The 17,666-nt window shown below is 43.5% G+C and overlaps 1 protein-coding gene across 2 annotated transcripts in view; it reads right to left on the bottom strand.

The window, feature by feature from the left end:
- tle2b (TLE family member 2, transcriptional corepressor b) overlaps nucleotides 1-17,666 on the bottom strand; it is an 83,932-nt gene that overhangs the window by 63,894 nt on the left and 2,372 nt on the right. For both annotated transcript variants that reach the window (XM_080877469.1, XM_080877470.1), the window contains 2 exons: nucleotides 7,792-7,889; nucleotides 6,604-6,667 (listed from right to left, as the gene is read on the bottom strand). In XM_080877469.1, coding sequence (XP_080733595.1) covers nucleotides 6,604-6,667; nucleotides 7,792-7,889 — 162 coding nt within the window. The remainder of the gene's footprint in view (nucleotides 1-6,603; nucleotides 6,668-7,791; nucleotides 7,890-17,666) is intronic.

Here is a 17,666-nt window from a genome sequence, read left to right as displayed (position 1 = left end):
CACGGCTTTTTGAGCTGCCACTCACTGGATATTTTCTCTTTTTCAAACCAGTCTCTGTAAACTCCGACACGACTATAAAGCGACATTCAAAGCCACATAAATCAACTTTCTTCCTCATTCTGATGCTCCGTTTGAACTTCAGCAGAACATCTTGACGAGGTCTACATGCTTTAAATGCATCAAGTTGCTGCCGTGTGATTGGCTGATTAGATATCTGCATTAAGAATCGCCTGTGTAAAATTTGTAGTGACTACAGTATTTGCCATGTTCAGTCTAATTTTTAGGCTTCTTGAATTATGAAACGAATGCTTTGGCTTCGAATCCCGAGTCTCCACTTGCTGTTTGACACTTAAGGCACTTTGAATTTTTTAAAATCATCGCTTTATGTTTCAACGGTAGCTTGAAATGATGACAGCTCTATTGTTCGCAGTCCCCTCGTACAGGAAGGGAAAACACAATTATAAAATATAGAATTTCATACCAAGCGCTTCATCCTGCGATTGTTTTTTATCATGAAACGTAATGCTACAATATTTTGTCTCTTGCTAGCAGCATGGCTCTTCATTAACCCTAGACCCCTGCAGCTCCACTGTACCTCACTTACACACATAGACACAAACGCAGTGATGGAGAGGCCACCTAATGTGATTCCCAACTGCGAGCTGTCACCCTCCAGTAGACATGTCTTTTTTAAACTCTATATTAAAGGGGCTGGGCAGTCCACCCCTCTGTAAGAGTTTTGTCTTGTGTTTGACAGTAGAGATGAGAGGAGAGCTGCAGCAAAGGCAATTCTCTGTGCAGAAAAAAAAGGCTTCTGAAGGCATTAACTCCTACAAAGAAAAGAAAATGGAGAAGACGAGGGCAAAACTGACTTAGAACTGACTGTAAAACTTTCAGCCATAAAATCATCATCAAGGAGTTTTTTCCAATCTTAGGCCCACAAGCATCCCACTCTCTTACCCTCATGTTGCCTAGAGCCATGAAGGAAGGAGAGAGAGGAGAGGTTAAAACAAGAGGTTCAACCGTAGGTGACTTTGGAAGTTTTATGACGCAAGAAAACAACTTTATCACTCCTTTCCTTTCAAATTCCTCTGAGCCTCGCGCTCTTTCATCTGTTCTTTGCGAGATCCAACCTCAGGCCACGCTGGGCGAACGCAGCTCTTCAGGTGGAAGTCTCGCTTGCGCACCGTGCGAGCATGTGACCGACATGTCTACGCCCGCTGATTAACCAGGGCTACAATGTAACCTTATTTAAAAATACACAGTGGAATTCCAGGAGAGCAGTGAAATCTGAGAGCCATGAATTATAAATGCAACTGCCGGATAAGAGCAAGACTCCCACAGACACTTAATGTGCACGTCTTGATGTTTGTCTGTGTGTGCGCATGTGTGTGTGTGCACGTTGCCAGTGAGCCGGCCCAGTAGCTTAGCCAACATAAAACATATATCCCATCCAAAGAGCTACAGAGACTCGCTCTGCCAAACATAGAAATATACTACATCCAAACCTGGCTGTGTTATTTTACTGCGGCAACACGCCACAAACAGGAGCAATTTGAGGGGGTTATGGCATCATCTCTTGAAGCGTGAAATGTGTAAAACGTACCCATTGCCAACTATAGAATTAAAGTGGTAAATGTGTGGAAAAAGCATCTCCCCAAAAGTTTAATGCCATAAGGAGAGAGCTAGCAGCACAGTGAAACTTGCACCTTCTGTGTACACACACACACACTACAGCTACTTTCTAACTTCAGTTTATTTTTCGTGTTGATTTGTTTGTGCCTCATTCTCTCAAATAGTTTATTGAACACGGGGCATTTCCAGTCTATTGCTATTAGTCAATTAGTATTTCTCAGCACTATTACCTCCATTTAGCAATTATCATTAGCCTAAAGATGATTAATACAAAGAAATGTGATTTGTAAAACCTGCAATTCCCAACCACACTGTGATTAAACTGAATAAAAGAATTCGTGTTTACAAGAATAAAGGAGTTATTTGTGGTTTTCCACATAAAAAAACTGTCCTTCAAATGTAATTTCGTACACCAGCAGCTCAGTTAACACCTGTTTTCAACATGTCCCAAAGCAAAAATCATAACACCGGTTCATTTGTGATAAATGCACAAATGCTGCAGTTCTGAGAAGTTACCAGAGGAATGGCCGATCAAGCAACGCCACCACATGCTGGGTAAAGACATTATAGCAGGCAAAAAAAGTAATGTAAATACATTTTATAGACCACCACTAGAAAAATTTATATGTGCAAGTTGTTTGATACGAGGTATGCCCCCCCTGGATGTGATACAAGCAGTCACCCATCTGCACATGAACTTCTCAAGTATCCGCATCTGCTGTTGAGGAATTGCTCTGCATTCCTCAGTGAGTGCCGCCTGTAGCTGTACGTTGCATCGTTGCTGCCTCTGATGAACATGTAAGCCCAGCATGTCCCAGGCATGCTCAATAAGATACATATCAGGACTGAAGTCTGGCTACGCAAGCTATTTTGGTACTTTGTGGGTGGGCGCTGTCCTGCTGAAACGACCGCAGAGCAAGATGCTGCTCCGAAAATGGGACAAGTGCAGGTAGAGCCAAGAACAATCAGATCAGAGATGCGAGCACGCAGCAACAGCCCGACCTGGGTTGACTCAATCGTGGCATGATGGCGTGTTGTGCAAACACTATTATTTTCATCTTTTTTGTGGTGTGAGACTATTGGCTTGAGAATGCAGTAAACGGAAACATTTCTGATGTGGTTCGTTCGTGTTCAGGAAACAAATTACCGACTGACTGATTCTAAAACCAAATCAACGGGAACCAAAAAGTACTCACAGAATACTTTTGAGGTTTACTAAAATGGTTTACTAGGAAAGCAATTTAAAACAAAGACTGAAGCGTATTTCAACTTGCATGTCTTTTTTTAACCAGTATACTTTTTTTTAACCGCTCTAAAGTGACTGCCTGTATGAAACAAGCAGCAGGCTTTCTGATGCCGAAGAGACACCCAGACCTCCCACCTTTAGGCACAAAGTATATGTTTCTTAACTGTCATGTCATCTTGAATGTAAAGCTTTTACAGTTTACAAGAACTTACACGCGCTCCAGTTATGTGTAACTACCTTCCTACTTTCCAACCCCTCACCCTGGTATTTAAAGAGCTTAAAACTGATGAATAGTAAAGGCAGGAGCAGTGCAGCATGGTGCGCAGAGCCCCAGCCTGTGGAAACAGGCCTCAGTGTGGATGACAGGCCTAACGAGCTAAATATAGCCTTCTGGGTTATCTCCTCTGTGGGCGCAGCGAGTCCGTTGTTGCTTCACATTATTTACGTGTCTGTGCGTGCACCCTCTCTCTCCTTCTCCATCTCTCTCGCCCTCTCATTTCACGCCCCCCCCCCCCCCCCCCAACCACACACACAAACACATCGCTATCTCTTTCTCTCGCACTCTGTGTTGCATACTCTTTTTCTCTCTCTCCCTTTCTGTCCATTTCATCCCTTCGCAGCATCTTTTTCCTCAGTCTCCATCTTTCCGTCCCCTGGTATCCCTCTTTCTCATTTCTTCTCTCTCATTCCTTTTCAGCTTTTTTTCACACTCTTTCTCTCTCGTCTCTCTCCCTCTCTCTCCCTCTCCTCTTTTATTCTCTTTATCTCTGCCTCCTTTTGTATCCCTTCCTCCCTCAGCAGCTCCCTGTTTTTTTTTCTGTCTGACACTCTCTGAGCCTTTTTTTCTCTCAAGCTATCTTTCCCTTTGAGCCTCTCTTTCTTCTCTCTCTCATTTTCTCTCCCTCTTTCCCTCCCTCTCATTTCTGAGCCATGCCTATGAAGTAGCATTACACTGCGTTAGCCATCCACTACAATACAGTGAGCCCTTGTTCAAATATTATAGCCTGCGGTGCTAACGCTCTGCTATGCTAACCTATATGGGTATGTCATCAGCATCTGCAGCTCCCTGACCTCCTGCAAAAGGCAGCCGTTAAAGCCCCGTGTTTAAACACACAGCAGCGGATACTGTGTGTCATTCCTCCTCCATCCACAGCGGTCACAGAGGTTGTGACATATGATATGCACAAGTTCGATTAAATCCCGCTGACTATTGAAAGACACGGAAATGTATCTGTTCTGGCATGCCGCTGCCCCTATTGTATAAGAAAGGGTGGTGAAGATTTACACTGGGGAAGACGGATGTTTATCTAAGCTTTTTCTTCCCCACAGTAAATGTGTGAAGCTAAAATGGGGAGTGCCTGAATTGCTCAAGTTGTCCACATTGTACTGCACCATATTTATGTGCGCATGCATCTTCTTGATTTTTATAATGAGAAGCACATTAAAAACTTTATAATGAGGTCAGTTTGACAACCTTTCATCTTTAATGCACATGCTTTTGTGTTGTTTGGAATCCTCAATCAGCATTTCGTCATCCAGTTGCTTGAATTTATTGATATGCAGTATGCCATTAATTTAAAGTTTTATAGTGTTTATGCAGCTGCCAGAAAATGCAATAACTTTAAAATGTAATGAAAAGGCTCCCGTATTGGGAGTAAGTGACAAATCATGGAAATACAATTAAGTGAAATCAGAAATTCTGTTATAACTCAATTGTAAATCAGAATAAGTGAATAATAAATAACTTTAATATGAGCTTGCATACCTTTTGCTGAACAGCCACTTAGATTGCAAGCAGCACAGCGGATTTCTGTTCCAGTCGTTTTAAAGATGTCATTATAACCTGAGTGAGCGACCTGAGCAACATGCAAATCTGCTGGTGAAACACTCAGTCTTCTTCTCGTGAAACTAAAATATTTGTTAGACAAAAGAATTGTACAATCAGCGTGTTATCTCAAGACATTTTCACACATGAACTCAAGCCAATTTTGAGATAATGAGGTTGGCTATTTTCCACAGTTGTTCTTTCTCACAGCAGGATATAGCCTGCTTCAGACGCGCTGGCACAACTGGAAGTATTCTGTGTCATTTGGCAGCAGCCTGGATGGTGCGTGCAGGAGGGGAACACTGTACTACTATCTGTGTTATTTGCACATCGGTACAAAATGACATCACGCAGACTCTGGCTCACAGGTTGACTGGCTTACGTCTGATCCAACAGCACGAGGCAGTTGTGCTCTCACGTATCGCCCAGAAATGTTCAGGGTTGCAGTGCATGCGTGAAAACAGTTTCAGTGACTTCAATCACACAATTGTCCAAACATGCTATATTAGCTGAAAGAACTATTAGGAGACACTGGACGGAAGTAAGGGTCACAGCAGTAAGCCACCCAAGTGCAGTGAGCTGAACAATGGCGCATTTTCTTCTTCTTTTACTTTCATTTCCAGTTTGCAGACTAGTTTTCATCTTCCATGCACTCTACAGGTTGTTTTGTTGTGCTTACGACCAAAGCACTTGCATGGAGGTTTTTAGTCTTTTTAGTCTGCCCCAGGGCAGCTGTGGCTACAACTGTAGCTTGCCTCCACCAGTGTGTGAATGTGTGGATGACTGGGTGTGTAAAGCGCTTTGGGGTCCCTAGGGGGGACTAGTAAAAGCGCTATACAAATACAGGCCATTTACCATTTATATGTAGCGCAGTCTCTGCGACTAATTTAACCTAGCGACAGCTAGCAACCCCTAACAACACCTCTCCAGCTGGTCAGGAATTACACTATTTCCTTAGCGATCAGAGGCTGTCAGGCCTTACCAAACTACTGTACGTAATAAGAATAGCAACTGCTAGAGAGTGTTCTTATGCTCTTTTATTTTTTAAAAAAAGGAATTTTGTTTTATTTGGAGAAATGCATGTGTTACAGCATTTGGCATGCACTTGTATCAGGTCCTCGTAAGGACAGAGGAACAAGGTTGTGTGCAAGTATGGATGAATGAACGAGTACCCTGTACATCCTGTGTGTGGGTGGGTGTCTGTGTGGGTGTGGGTGTGTGTTTATCTGCTGATCTCCTGCCTGTCTGTGGCCATCTACATCCATCTGTCTGTCTGCCAGTTTGCCTGTTTAGTGCTCTCTCTCTCTACCTTTCTCTCTCTTTTGTCAGTCTATCTGCCAGTCTGCTTCTCTTCTCTCTCTCTCCCTCTTTATGTCTCTCCATCTGTGTGTCTATCTAGCTTACGGCCCTGATCCTGCCTGCTCTCCCAGGTTTATGAAATGCGAGCAGCTTAGCAGATGGTGCATATCGTATTCTGGTCGGCTCTGTGTGGGTTTTGTACCACAGACGAAGGCTTACGATACATGTGAGCCTTTAGTCACGCAGACACACCGACACGAGGAGCTCAGGCTGTTAGCACACGGGAGAAAACAGAGAAAAAGAAGAGCCAAAGAAAAAGACAATATAAAAGGTCTGAATGAGGAATAAAATATGGCGAGAGATACGGAGGCAGGTATGAGAGAGCGAGATAAACGGCGTGTGAGAAAAACTCTCGATAGCAAAGACTCTATTGTGCAAATGTGCAAGCGTGTTCTGCTGTTATTGATATTTAAGATACTTCCCTCGATATATACCATCTATTTGATTTTAACCCAGCAGACTCCTCTCAGAGAGCCGAGAGCCCTGGTCAGACTAGTCAATTAACATATAGCTTTGGTAAAGATGTGACTGGACTCACCATGATGTAGTGCCTCTGCATCTCAGTCTTCTCACTGGCCAGCTTCTCACACTCCAGCTTCAGGCTGCATGAGGGTGAGAAAAAGCACAAACACATGAATGAAATGGTTTACTTGAATCCAGTGAAATAATTTACACAGGACTCAGGACATAGTTTAGGTTGCTATGCCATACATGCCAAAAAAATACTATTTAAGGTCTAAGGTCTGCTTAAAGTAGCACAGAAAATGTTCACCTTTATAGCAGCAACAGCCAGAAGGGCGTCTCTCATTCTTGACTGCAGTTCACCACAGAAACAACACGTGTGTGGGAAGGTGTCCGATTCGGTGCTACCAAGTGCAACGTTTTTTCAATTCTGCTTAAACTGCACATTTGCTCTGCATTTTTATTATTGTTATCGTTTCTAGACGTGACAGATATTTAGAGTGCGTGGTTTTAAAACGAATCAACAGTGATTAAACGAAGAAAGTTCCAGTGGGTCATTATTATGAAAGGCGTTAGTGATGCTCTTTGATTTTGTAGATATGTGTGTGTTTTGCACAGATCCACCACACCCTGCAGTGAATTACTGTTAATGTATCACAGCAGGCTGTTCAACCTGCCCGCTGAGGTGTGAGAAAGAGGCTTTTATTTTTTAACCTAACTCTTTATCTCTATTAGCTGAGGTCATTTCAGGTCAACCAGCCGTGATAAGCTGATCAGTCACCTCCAGCAGTTAAAAATAAAAGACCTGAATTACCTAACTTTCTTTTTTTATGTTGGAAACTCAGTTATACTGTTGAAAAAAAATGCAGTATTTTAAAATTAGATGTGATATATTTATTTCTTATTAATATGGTGTTAAGGTTGATACGGACAGACACAATGATAGCATATTTCTCCCCAAATTAGTGTAAACGGATGCCTATTAGACTGAAACTTATGTAGAGACAGCTAAAGAGAAAGAATTTGGTATGACAGGCATCCCATATTTCCTTATAAAGATTAAAGGACACATGTGCAGCCATTCTATCTTTATTATTTGAACTGAATTACAATTTGTTGTTTCTATATTAAGACTAGAAGAGCGTTACTGGTTTCAAGCTTCTTCAGGAAGCTTGTTTCGTTTCCCAACAATATTTATGTTTTTAAATAAATTTGTGTATCTGCACGCATGCACAAATGGATTTGTGTAATGTGTTTTGGGTACCTGTGATACTGAGCCTGGAGGAATTGGAATTCCTCCTTGATTCGGTCCAGAGTTTCCAGGACTGTGAACTTGAAAGACTGGCCAGGTTGCAAGGGGACCTGCACAGGGGAGAAAACAGAACAAAGAGTGGTTGAAAAACAGATAGAGAGGTGTGAATGTGTGTGTGCCTGTTCGAGAGCAGACTGTAAGCACTGCTGTAAATGTGCAGGTGCATGTGAACCTGCATACTGGAGTGTGTGCGAGAAACTGTAAGTGTGTTTGTGTGTTTTTGTGTGTGAGGGAGCAATGCACGAGGAGGAAAAAAAGCCAAGATGAAAGTGAGAGGGAAGGTCACTTCCCCTTCCCACACATCATAAAAGCCTTGTCCTCTCTCTCTCTGTTCTCCTCCTCCTCTAATGACTCTGCCTCCTTCTCTCCACTGCCCCCCTATCCTTTCTTCCTCTCCTCTCGCTCTCCCTCGCTTCCACATTAGCATCCTCTTCACTCTGGCAGGCTGCTAATGTATTCCAGCCTACAAAGAGCTGAGAAGGGAGGAAACATCAAATGAATAACTTATAGGGAATCACGGCATCGTCGCTCACCTGCTAAAAGCCAAAGAAGGCCCAACAAAACAAGCATCTCCCAAGGGTCCCCCACCACCAGCCCTCCGTGCCTGTCTAAAACGCTTTCGACAGCAGCCCTGCTTCTCCATAGTCTTCGCAAAGTTTGAGAAACGAGGCCAGTGTTGATGTTTTTCGATGCAGAAGTTGTTTTGTTTGGGGATGGGGCTGGAGTACGCGGAAGAGCACGAGCGTGTTTTTAATGACACTGTCAATCCTCGGAGGACATTTTTATGTAAGAAGACACCAGTTTTTTTTTTCCATTCTTCTCCTACTTCCTCCGAATTTAGACTGATTAATTTTTCTGTATTATGACGCTCACTGCGAGCCTAGCAGACTGGCACCTGGCAGTCTGCTAGGCTCGCACTTCTTATGACCTGTCAGAGTGCAGTCTCACCACTATCCCCTTTAAATTCCTTTGACAAGGACAACTCATCTGCTTCCAGGCTGCAAATAATCCCCGCTGTGACCATGAGCCCCCCCACCAAAGCCAAGAGCATGGCAGTTGAGGACAGAAGCCAGATTCCTGTAGTGTTTGGAGATTAAAGGGGAATTTATGCTTCTGTGTTGTATCTATGCTGCACAAAAACCCAAAAGCCTGTGTTGTAACCCGATGTGCGTCTTGCTATAAAAGTAACAGCACGTCACGTCGTTGCAGCCTGCAGCCACAATTTTTCCCAATCAACTGTAGGAAAACGGATCAACTTGAAGAGAAGCGCCAAGTAGCATTTCGTCAGGGAGACTGCAGAGCAACACAGGCGCGCAGAAGTGTAAACTGAGCTAAGTCTTCCGCTGTCCTACAGGTGCATAACTCAATGCCAACATCTTTTCTGCCTGTATCACAACTATCACACTTGCACTAGGGACAATTTTGAGAGAATCACACATAGCTGCCTATTTCGGACACGTTTGCTTTGTTTGGTTTAGGTGAGCTCTGCTGTACACTAGTGGTAAATGCACCAGAAAATTAGCTCCGTTCTGACATTCTGCAATCTGAAATCACACGGACTTCGTACCAAGGAGGTACCAGCTAATGTCCAGTCAGATTGCATCAAACATTTGCACCTTTGTCAAGTAAGTTTTAAAAGTTCAGGGCTGCACTGCAGGAGCAAAAGGCTAACGGTGGTTATTAAGCAGAGGCTAATACGCCCTTGTTAAAGTTTGTTGATATCATATTTATTTCATAGCTTTCTTTTGGTTGCTTTGGTTATCCAAATCAACTATTGTTTGTCTCTATACCTATCCACGCGTCCTTCTGTGCAGTCATCCATCCAATCAGAATGAGCAGACTGGTGCTGTCGCTATGGCGCAGTTGGGTGGCTATCGGGCAACAGCCACGGCTAAAAGATTGGCGGTTTCAGTGGTGGCTCTTCATTAGTCTAGACAAGCACAATTCAATTAGATTTCAATTAGTCCGACGGTGGAGGTCAAAGACGCGGTGGGTTACCCAGTAATTAATCCGGGGAGCCGAGCTGAGCCCGAGCTTAACTGAACTGAGGCAGGCATGGTGGGGACGTCTAGATGGGTGGACGGACGCAATACACACAAACCCCCAGGGTGTGTGTGTGCGCGCGTATAAGGGAGGGCATAGATGGGATACATGATGGTGTCTGCCAACAGATCCCCACCGACCTTGATTCACACCACAGACACCCAGTGGGGGAGGAGAGGCGGGAGTGTGTGTGTCGGGGGGGGGGGGGGGGGGGGGGGCTTGCAGACCATGATCTGGCACACACACACACACACACACAGCATAAGCTTATTGAAAAACACATAAATAAACATACACTGTGCATGTAGGTTCACAATTTAAGTACACAGTGCCACACAAACGACGCACAAACTCACACAGGGAGGGTAGGGACAGAGGGATGGATTGACTGGGGAGGCGGGGGGGGGGGGGGTCAGAAGAAAGATAGATACTCATCTGACAGACAGAGGGGTGGATGGATTGAGGGATGGAGGGTGTGATAGACTAGTCTGACATTCTTCCAGAGGAATGAAAGAACGAACAGAGAGACAGATGATGAAAAAGTGGTGTGGCTGCTGACTGAGAGAGATAGCCAGCCATTCATCCGTCTGACACTGAGGCGAGGGGAAGAGGACATAGGGAGAGAGAGACACAGACTCAGACCGACCGGGTAAAAGAGAGAGAGATGCTGTGTTTGCTGTAGTCAACACAGCCCGGTCTCTCTACCCTGTCCGTCGGCCTGTGGTAATACTGCTTCTACCATCTGCTGCCATGCACACATGAGCACACAGACAAAGTGCTGCTGGCTCAGCAGCACTAAGTCACATAATAAAGCCCATAGTCACAGATCGGGATTATACAAGAGATCTGCGAGTCACAACCGTTGGTGTCGCCACGGCGTCCTGTGCTGCGCGCTAATGAGAGAGACCTGAATCCTTTCATCTGCTGGACAAAAACTCGAAAAATGTCTTACTTTTGATTTGCCAGTTGCACCTTTTTGAATGAGTTTCAAAGAGCCTGGAGCGATAAAGCTTCTTATGCACGAAAAAGGAAATGAAAAATACAACAAAAAAAAGTTATAAGGTCCCGAGGCAAAAGGAGAAATATTCCACGCTTGCGCTGAGCTCTTTCTGTCAGAATGAAGAGACCAGCATGGGAAGCTGGAATGAAAATAGTTCATGCTTAAATGTAATAACAGGAGACTTAGTGTCTTACTCAAGGACACTTAAGCCAGTAAGAGTAAGATTGAACTTCTGCGAGAGAAGCATCAGCAAGCAATGCTCTATGTACACCAAACAAACACTGTTGTTTGAGTGTATGTGTGAGCCTTCTCTCCTATATTGTGACAGATGGCAGACCAGACTGTTAGGGGTCCAGTAGGGCGTCACGATGAGCCAAAAAACAGCCTAACGCCTCCCATGTTTTTATGTGTGACTGTGTGTGTCTGTGTGCGTGTGTGCATTTCAGAGAGAGCACCATATCATCCAGCATAGGGGATCCTGAAACCCAAAACTGATCCAGTTAATCTAGGAGGTGGAGGTGGAAGAGGGGAGAGGAAGAGAAATAAAGGTCACTTGTGCATAAACACACACACACATGCACCATGTGGGCCAGCAGTCAATCACAATTTGGACGAGCTGGCACGGGTAAGCAGAGAATTAGGAAGGATTATGTATATGGTAGGAAGCGAGGGGAGGGGAGTGGTGGTTGAAGCCTATTTTACCGTGTCACGAGACGGCACGGGGGAGGGACCCACCTGCTGGACGCAACTATTACCTGTCTGTCAACTGATCCACCTGTCAGGAGTTTGACTGCAAGGGCTGTAAGGACATAACGACCCTCAGCCCTGACAGATTTTCTAGGTGAGGCCAAGTTTTGGTGGGCTGGTGTCGTGACTTTCTGAAGGTTGATGTTGACCTCCAGCTTGAACTGGGACACTCTGGAGGTGAGCGAGTAAGAATGAGCAACTCCAATCCGCAGTAAAATTGGTGGATTTGCATGATCTGGACTGGAAACCTGCTGCTTCACGAGTTCCAGGCAGAATCCAGAGGAAGATTGATAGGAGGATCATTGCGGCATCTGCAACGATGCGGATGCTTTAGCGCTCTGTTGATTTACTGGTCAATCTATTTTCCTATCCTCATCTACTGCCATGAGCTGTGGGCATTGACTGAAGAGATACAAGTGGCAGTAATGTGCTTCTTCAGAAATATCATAAAATATTTACAAAGCAGTTTCTTAAATAATTGAAATCCTGCATTGTTTCTATGCCTGCTTATTTCCATCAGGCGCAAACAAACTACCTTGCACCATCATATCAGTCAAAATAAAAGAAAAACCAACTGCGGGACGTGAATCACGCCACCCATGTTTGGTGCCAGCATCAATTTGAGTGTGGATACTACAAACAGAATAAAGACACACATTACTCTGGTGTTTTAATTAATTTAATCATTTCTTAGGTGAAAAACTTAGCATCGTCAAATCTCATGTAGCCTTTACAAACTGTCATTCAGTAAATGTCACTAGTCAATGTCACGGTACACACACGGGCACTCGTTTTTTGTGGGAAAAGTATTAAAGACTGTGAATTTGCGCATGAATACTTTTTCCAACTATTCAATTCACGTCTGTTTTCTGTACTTTTTCAGTTATTTTTTTAAACTGCCAGGTATCAGGTCAGCCTGCGTCTGTGTCAGTCTCTCTGCCTGTCTGTCTTCTGTTCAAGCTGCTGCCTGTTCTTCCAGCACCGATAGCTGCTGCACGAGAGGCAACTGTGAAACAGATTCAGGTCTGGGAATGAAATGATTCTTTCTGTCTGCTTGTCTCCTCCACCTATCTGTTTAGCCCCTGGCACACTTTCCACCATCACATAAGTATTCGCACGGTATAAGCAGGCATGCCTATGCATGGACGCATTCATTCAACCAAAACACCCACAGAACACTTTTCTCTTTTGTTTTTCTTTTTCGTGCCCTTTCGCTTGCCGTTCGGGCTCATTCTTCCCTCCTTCTTCTCTTCTGTCGCTCTTTACTCATCCTTCCTGCTCCCTCTTTTTTCCCCCCTTCCCCTGTGTGTCTGTCTGAGACAAGCAGAGACACATTCAGATAGCACATGAAATAATAATTGGCTGGTGAAATATTTAGGAAAAAAGGCACACGAATAGATGAGAAATGCCAAGTGTGGCAGAGGAGTGTCAGTGCCCCTTGTGCATGTGTGTATATGTGTGTGCGTGTGTGTGCTGTGCGCACGCCTGCATATGTGTGAGCTTGAGTATTTGTGTCTGCTGAAGTGAGCAGTAACATCAGGAACAGCTCCTTGGTTTAGGCTGTGTGTGGATGAAAAGCTAAACATAGAGGCTTAAGTGAAGGATGGTAATGTAACGTACCTACATATCAGCAAGGTTTTTATGAAGCCCTCAGAGTTTCATTTTTGTAAGTCTGTCCCTGCATTTCCACTCAAAAGTATTTATTACTAAGAGAAAAACACTCATCCAACAGTCCCGTTTAGAGGTTCTGGCTCTTTCTTTGTGCTGAGAACTCGGGGACATCTTTTGCTATTAACAGTTATTTGGTTTTTCAAGCCTTTAAAAGCTTAAATCTTAACAAACTAACACTTAAGGAGATGCAGTCCGGACAGTTTAGGGAAAACGGGTTGGGACATTGTCTGAAGCAGTTTTGTCTCACACGTATCACACAGCAGGAGAAAATCCACTTCAGATGCATTCCCCCTACTGGAGACTCTCAGTGTGGTTTAGTCGAAGAAAGCGCCTGAAAGGAGCGTGCAGATTTTTAACCGCAGCATTTTCACAATGGCACAAATCAGCGCAATTGGTCATTACACAGCCTTTGGATTAGGCTGTTTAATGCCGGGGTCTGACTGAGTAGGACATTTGGATTTTCACATACTCCTCCATGAGGTTCAGAAACAGCTACAGTCGGTAAGAATTTGAATCAAGACTGTTTCCGGCTGAGAACCGGCACAAAAATCATCTAATGCATCAGAATTGCATTCTTCAAGCTTGAAATTCCTTTCATCTATCTGGGATATTTTGGTCTTCCATATGAAAAATCATCAGTACTAAAAATTTGGACAGTTTGATATAGTCAAGCTTATTTCTTTTAAACTCTATAAACTTCTGTTAACTCAGGTAACAAAGACTTTGTCCCAGAATTATACACAGACCAATTGCGCTCAAGTGCACAGTCGCTCCCCGGAGGCACATTCTGAGCGAGGAAAAACCCTGACGTGGTACAATAATTATTTCAATTTCATTGTAGTAAAGCTTCAGCTCACTCTGAGATAATAACCCAGCTGGGTGGATGCTAATAAAGAACAAAAAAAATATTTTTTCAGCAATCGAGAGGAGGATCAATTAAAAAAAACTTAACAAAACACAACTGCAAGCTAAATCAAATGCGCTGCTTGTATCAATAAGATCTAATCAATGTCAGTCAGTGTTCCAGTAGCCCGAAAGTGAAATAGACATTGAATCAGCCCGTCAGTCCACTAGTTACCAGTCAGTCAGAAAGCAAGCCAGTTAAAGCTGCAGCTCACCAGTCAGCCGTTAAGCCAGAGGTGGATTACAAATAAGGGAAAGATTGGCAGCTAAATGAGTCTCTGGACTCGATCCAAGCCTCGCTCTGATCATTTCTTTTAATGGCAAAGAAAAGAACACAGAACGCAGGATTTGAGGATGAAAAAAGGCCTGTTTTTAATCAGAGAGGAGCCTTAATCTGGGTGGCTGCTGATGGCTGATCAGGAGTAGCTGCTTGGTTAGTTGTTTGACTTTTTGCTTATCCTGCGGGTCGTCTCACTGCAGCTGTATTGTTGTTGCTTGACTTTTTGCCATTTAGAAGGTTGCCTCTGAAATGCTGAATGAAATTAAATGTAAACAACACAAGGACAATGTCTCGGGAGGAGGCGAGAATGTCATCTGTGGGAGGTTACAGCAATCCTCTGTGCTGTTTACCATACGTAGATGTCATTACAGCCACAAATGTTTGGAAAAAAACAAACTACCCAACACAGCTGGCAAAAAAGAAGAAGAAGAAATGGCAGGGCCAGTGTGTGCATGTGAAAGCAAACGCTGCATATTTGTATGTCTGCAGAACAAACTAACAATTACTTAATTACTGCCAACGCAATGAAGTCATCTCAACTAGTCTGACACACACTCATCAAACGAGTTTAAGTTGCACAGAAACACTTCGGCGTCTCTCGCCTCATTACTGAGTCATACGTACTTTCTGTGGCCGTCTATTGCAATTAGTTTGTCAGTCTGTTCATGGCCACAGGAGAAGCAAGCTCATTTCATACATGCACAGAGATGACTGTACATTTTAAGTTCTGCAACAAACACTTTCCCCTTTACTTGTCTGGAAACTCATTGAAAGGCAAATATTGAACAATTTAATAACTGTAACATCATGATAGATGTGGTTAAATATCTCCAGTATTTTTTTTGCAACCTTTTATTATTACAATTGTGGAAAATTCAACACCTTTCTCTTCCTGGCTCGACCATGCTTTGCTCTTTCTCTTCTAATTGCATATGCTTCTGTCCTCCACACTAGAGTCTTCGCAAATGTGGGATCCAAGGAAGAATTTGTAGCACACACACAGGGAAGCAGCTTAAGGTGAACACACAGCCAAAATGTGTAGATTCTGCACCTTTAAAGAAACGTGCAGAGAGTTTGTGTGGCTGTGAAATACACTGTATATAATGACGTAGAAGATAAGTACGCGTGTATATTTCAGTTTGAGTCTAATCATGATCCCCTCTACAAGCTAGGAGTCCCTGACATCTCTGTTAACCGTGAAAATAAACTGGAAATCTCTCCCTTTTGCCCCTTCTTTCCCTCCCCCTGGCTCACTGGGGTGTGGCAGCCAATCAAGGCCTTGTACATTCACAGCAGCAGTCGAGGTCGAACTGGGACAATATTTATTGTTACTGTTGTTGGCACATACACACACATCCACACACACCGCCACGGCTCTCCTTTTGCACTTCCACTTCCAAATCAAGCACACACACATGCAAAAGTTTGGGGGTTCATATCCACCCTGCAATACTGGCATAGAGCTGTCTGATTGGTCCCAAATTCCATGTGCAGCAAGTAAACAAACGTGAACCATAAAAATAAATAAACAGGAAGAACGAGGGGTTCTTGAGCATTTAACTGATAAATAAAAACTAACAGCATTACAGCCAAGCACATGCATATGGTTACACACAAACGCACGTAAGACAGCACTGAACCTTACACTGGAGAAATGCACACTGAGAAACACACATCTAAGTCAACAAACAAGGCGACACACACTCACACACAGCTAATACAAATATGCGCACACTCGCAAAGCACTAAAAGGAAATAGACACCTAAAAGAAAAAGCACACGCGCTGCAAAACACACATTAAACAGAAACACACCTCGCACAACCCCCCCCCCCCTCTCTCTCACACACACACACACACACACACACACACACACACACACACACACACAGTTCTGATAACGCTTGCCACAAAAATCCAGTGGAACCAATTACAGCTCTGCTCGCCTGGCAAATCAACCCTCAGTTTTTAACCCTTTCCCACCAGAGAACCAGAACAAAGTCTGACTTTTCCAAAAACAATTAAAATGACAACAACAGTAATGATGCAGTTCAAGCCTTGCATCCTCGTTTTATCCATTAATCTGAAGACATCACTTCCAAATAGGCATGGGTCGGAGCATGTCACATTCAAGGCAGCCTGTTGGGAATTAAACCGACATGTCAGACTGAAGAGGAAAAATCACATCATCAATCATGACTTAACCACCACTTTAGATGAAGAAATCAAGTATATTTAAGACATCTTCAGACAAACTTTCAAATAAGTTATGCTTCATAACCTAACTTGGTCGTGACATGAAACCATTCAAAGTTACATTATCAGCTCTTGGTAACGCAGGTTTCACACAGATTTCGTAAACTGTTGTGGTGTGATCAAAAACACACACAGCTCGTACTTTACTTTCACATTCCTTACAGTTTGTCTTCTGATTGCATTTACCAGTGACACTTATCAGCTGTTTGATGCAGTCGACTAGTTTTTGAGGAGAATGTTTGATGGGGATCCGTGTAAAAAGACAGCAACACAGAAGTGTTTCTTTACCACAAACAATTAAGGCAATACAGCGATTACTGTCAGAGATGATCTGACTCGTGCAACTTTCAAGCCTCTTTTAAATGAATGGAAACTAATGTTTGACTGAAAAAAAGGGAAATCTGCCTCTAAACTAGAAACACACTTTTTAAATGTAAGCTCATTCCTAGAAACCTGCTTGATGTTATTGAAGGGAGTATATATTTATACCTATTACAACCTTTTCCCATTCACATAGGCACAATTCAAGTATCTAAACAACAAACTAGTATGAAAACAGGGAAAAATAATAATATTTAGCATTCCTGCATGTGGAAAAGCTGACGGACTGCTAAAAAGCTAAGAGTTCAAATTATAAGTAAGTCTGAACTGAGCACATGTGTATATGCATATGAGCACACTCACACAGTGTCTACAAACACAAGCGCATGAAAACTCAGACAACCACACACATGCGCGCACACACGTAACCGTTCTTTGCACCCTCGCACCTCTCCACAGATCACATTTCACAGCAACACCAGAAATAAAGTTCCTCTGGCAGAGGAGGGCCGCAGAGGAAGAAGCGAGAGAGGAGGAGAAAGACGGGAGAGAGACAGAAAGAGCGAGATGGAGACTATTGATCGGTTGGAGTTGGCTCAATCTGGCA

Source organism: Rhamphochromis sp. 'chilingali' (assembly GCF_963969265.1).
Source record: "Rhamphochromis sp. 'chilingali' genome assembly, chromosome: 3".
In the NCBI taxonomy this organism is placed as follows: domain Eukaryota; kingdom Metazoa; phylum Chordata; class Actinopteri; order Cichliformes; family Cichlidae; genus Rhamphochromis; species Rhamphochromis sp. 'chilingali'.
Note: the sequence above shows the minus strand (reverse complement) of the source record. Positions and strands in the feature narration are given on the sequence as shown.